This window comes from Hipposideros armiger, unplaced genomic scaffold (genome assembly GCF_001890085.2).
Source record: "Hipposideros armiger isolate ML-2016 unplaced genomic scaffold, ASM189008v1 scaffold_162, whole genome shotgun sequence".
NCBI lineage: Eukaryota > Metazoa > Chordata > Mammalia > Chiroptera > Hipposideridae > Hipposideros > Hipposideros armiger.
In genome coordinates, this window is record NW_017731512.1 from 132,628 (window position 1) to 135,688 (window position 3,061).

Below are 3,061 nucleotides of genomic sequence, written 5' to 3' on the forward strand. Positions count from 1 at the left end.
GTAATAAATATTGTTACTTCTTAAAGTTCCAACCATTATTGTAACAAAGTAAAGTTTACAATTTATAATTCAGGCAGATGTGTCTAAAATAATAAACAAAATGTTAACTTTAAAAAAATGAACTGTAGGGTCATCTGCTTTCAAAATAATGGGAATTTTCATTTGCTTTCTGTTCCATGAATGTAATAAAGACATAATTCATCTCACTCATTTTTGAAAGGAATCCAAAACATCTGACTCACAAAATGCAGGAGCGTTAAAAACTGAGTATAATAAAAACTTGTTCAATTAAATATTCAATATAATCTTTTAATAAAATTAATAAAGACAATATGAACTAAGTCCCTATAATTAATCCTGACTTAGTATTTCATAACTTAAGCTCCTTGAGTAGATATAACTTAATACACTTATTATTTAAATAATGCATATTAAAATTTATAAGAGTTGTAGATTTTTAGATTAAGGATTTATGTTTTTAAAATAATAATGGTATAATTATAACTAATTACTCTTTAAAATGTAATAATTTAGTAAGACCTAGATATAAAACTTTGCATAATATATCACAGAACTATGATGTTTTAAAGAGAAACACAATAATATAATTCACAACAATGCTTACTCTATTCAGCATCTACTACAAAGCTTACTTTCAGCCTTAAAGTAGGCAACAAGTTATAAAGAATATATTTTACACTTAATCCCAAATGGGTAATATTAGAGTAAGTTTCAAAAATGTGAGAGAAGGATAATTCTCTCCAATTTAACACCCTCACACTGGGAAAAAGAACAAAAGGAAGGCAGTGTGTTGAGGCCTAACCAAGAAGAAAAAGCACCGATAGCTTTTGTGGATACCAACATAGGCATAAAGTACTATACACACTCTAAGAGATTTGAATGAGTATTTAGTTTTCTAAAGTACAAGCCTAAAAGTAAGAAATCTTATTTGGACTCCAAAATAAAAATTATATCTTTCAGCATGATTTATCTTTGTATTAAAGATTTTAATTTAAAAAACAGTCTACTATACCTCAGGACTTTTTCGATTCTGTAAAATTTGTTTGTCAGTTTCTTTGTTAGCAAAGTATCTAGTGCAGCCTCGGTTTAAATACTATGAGAAAGAAAGGCAAAATATAATTAACAAATATGATTCTCAGGAAACAATACAGGAGAAAACACAACTTATCAAATAGTGCTAAGCATAAAGAATTTCTAAACATAACCTGAATATCATTTAATCTCTCAATTAAAATCTATCCTTCTATCTATTATAAGTATTTGACTTCTACTAATCAAACCAGGGATGTTGAAAATCCCAATTCCTGACAGTAGATTAAATTAAACGATTAACATAAAAATCAATACCATGAGGTTTTCCTATATTTAAAAGGTAGCAATTATAAATATTCTCAATGTCAAAGACCTTATTAAAGACACATATAGTTCATAAGTACTACAGGCAATAATGAAAATCACCTTCCTACTAAATATGTAAAGAGTCTCAAATAAAGACACAGTGTAGTTTAATATTTCAAGTAATATTTTAAATTCTAAATAATTAACAAATATTATCCTTGAGTTTCTTAATTTTTAATTTTAGAATCAGTTCCTTAAAACATGCCTTTCATATTTACTGATAGTTAACACTGACTATACATAAATGACAATACTTGCTTTACGAACCTTCACAGTTATTCAAATAATGTCAGCTTTTATCTCAAGGATTTACTTTGTTGCTAAGTGCTTTCAAAGCAGAACAAGGGAAGCAGTTGAGAAGAAAATAACACTATATTGGTCTCAAAGAGAATCTATTAGCCACATTTAGGGGAGGGGAGGCAGGAAGGAAGTACCCATGGGGACAAGATGGCAAATTTTAAAAATCATCTCAGTTTCTCCTAAATCAGGTCACTATGATTACACTGCATCATGGCATGAATTCCAAGATTAAATATACTACATCATATAGACACCAAGGAAAAAATTATAGTAAATTTTGAATAATTTGGGGATAAATTAATATTTTAGATGATCAATGCATCTATCTTTCACTCTCCATTATAATGAAATATTAAAATTAGTTAAAATCAGAAAATGATATGTAATGAGTTTTTCTGTCTATCCTAGAATCTTTGGGAAAAAAATAAAAGAGAAGGGAGGAGAATAATATTGGTCAGCATTTAAAATTAACTATTGTATTGGGCTGTTGGAAAAGTCATGACATATTTTTTTGTTTTTTTTGTTGCAAAAATGCGTCACAACTTTTCCGACAACCCAATATTTCAAAAAAAGAGCTCTATTATTGAGTAATATAATACTAGCTTAAATATAAAGAGCCCAAACAAATGTTTTCTTTGCTAGCAAGAGTTTTATCTCCCTACCCCAATTGTTTTATCAAATACTTGACTTTTGGACAGATTGGCTTAATATTAAAACCTAGGAAAAATACTCATTTCTTTTAACTTTTCTGTAACTAGAAAGCTGTAAATGATTCTTGCCACCCATTCTCTTTCTATGCAAGCTTTATTTATATTCAAGGACCTTTGCATGACTATAACAAGGGGGGAGGGATATAGAAGTGTGTGTGTGTGTGTGTGTGTGTGTGCATGCAGATGTATCTGGATGAAAGGTAATGCTGTTCCTCTAGTCTCCTCTTGTAAGAGAGGAATCATGCCTCCCAGTGCATGCTACATAGGCAGGAAACTCTGATCTGATCAAGGATTTCAGCAGCTGCCCCTTCAGATACCTGCCACTGTGCCAGGAAAGGCCATACATTGTGAGACACACAAAAACTAAGCTCCTAAGCCTCCAAACAGGAAAAAATGCTAGATTAAGACAAGAATAGTCACATCACTTTATTGTTACTTCATTGTGAACAAAGCCACATCATCACTATTACATTTTATAAGATTCACAGTAATTTCTATTCCTTTCTAAAAAATCATTGTAGAGAAATATGCCTCTTCTACTTTCATGAAGATAATGTGGGCAAGTAACTTCAAATCCCAGTGAATTTGGTGAGTTCTAGAGGTTGGACATTTTGGAAGTATATAAATAGATA

The 3,061-nt window shown here is 30.1% G+C and overlaps 1 protein-coding gene across 1 annotated transcript in view; it reads right to left on the minus strand.

Annotated features, from left to right (window-relative positions):
- MYO6 (myosin VI) overlaps positions 1–3,061 on the minus strand; it is a gene marked incomplete in the record, with an annotated part of 108,599 nt that overhangs the window by 69,064 nt on the left and 36,474 nt on the right. Inside the window, 1 exon segment of the mRNA XM_019651544.1 lies at positions 1,034–1,114. Coding sequence (XP_019507089.1) covers positions 1,034–1,114 — 81 coding nt within the window.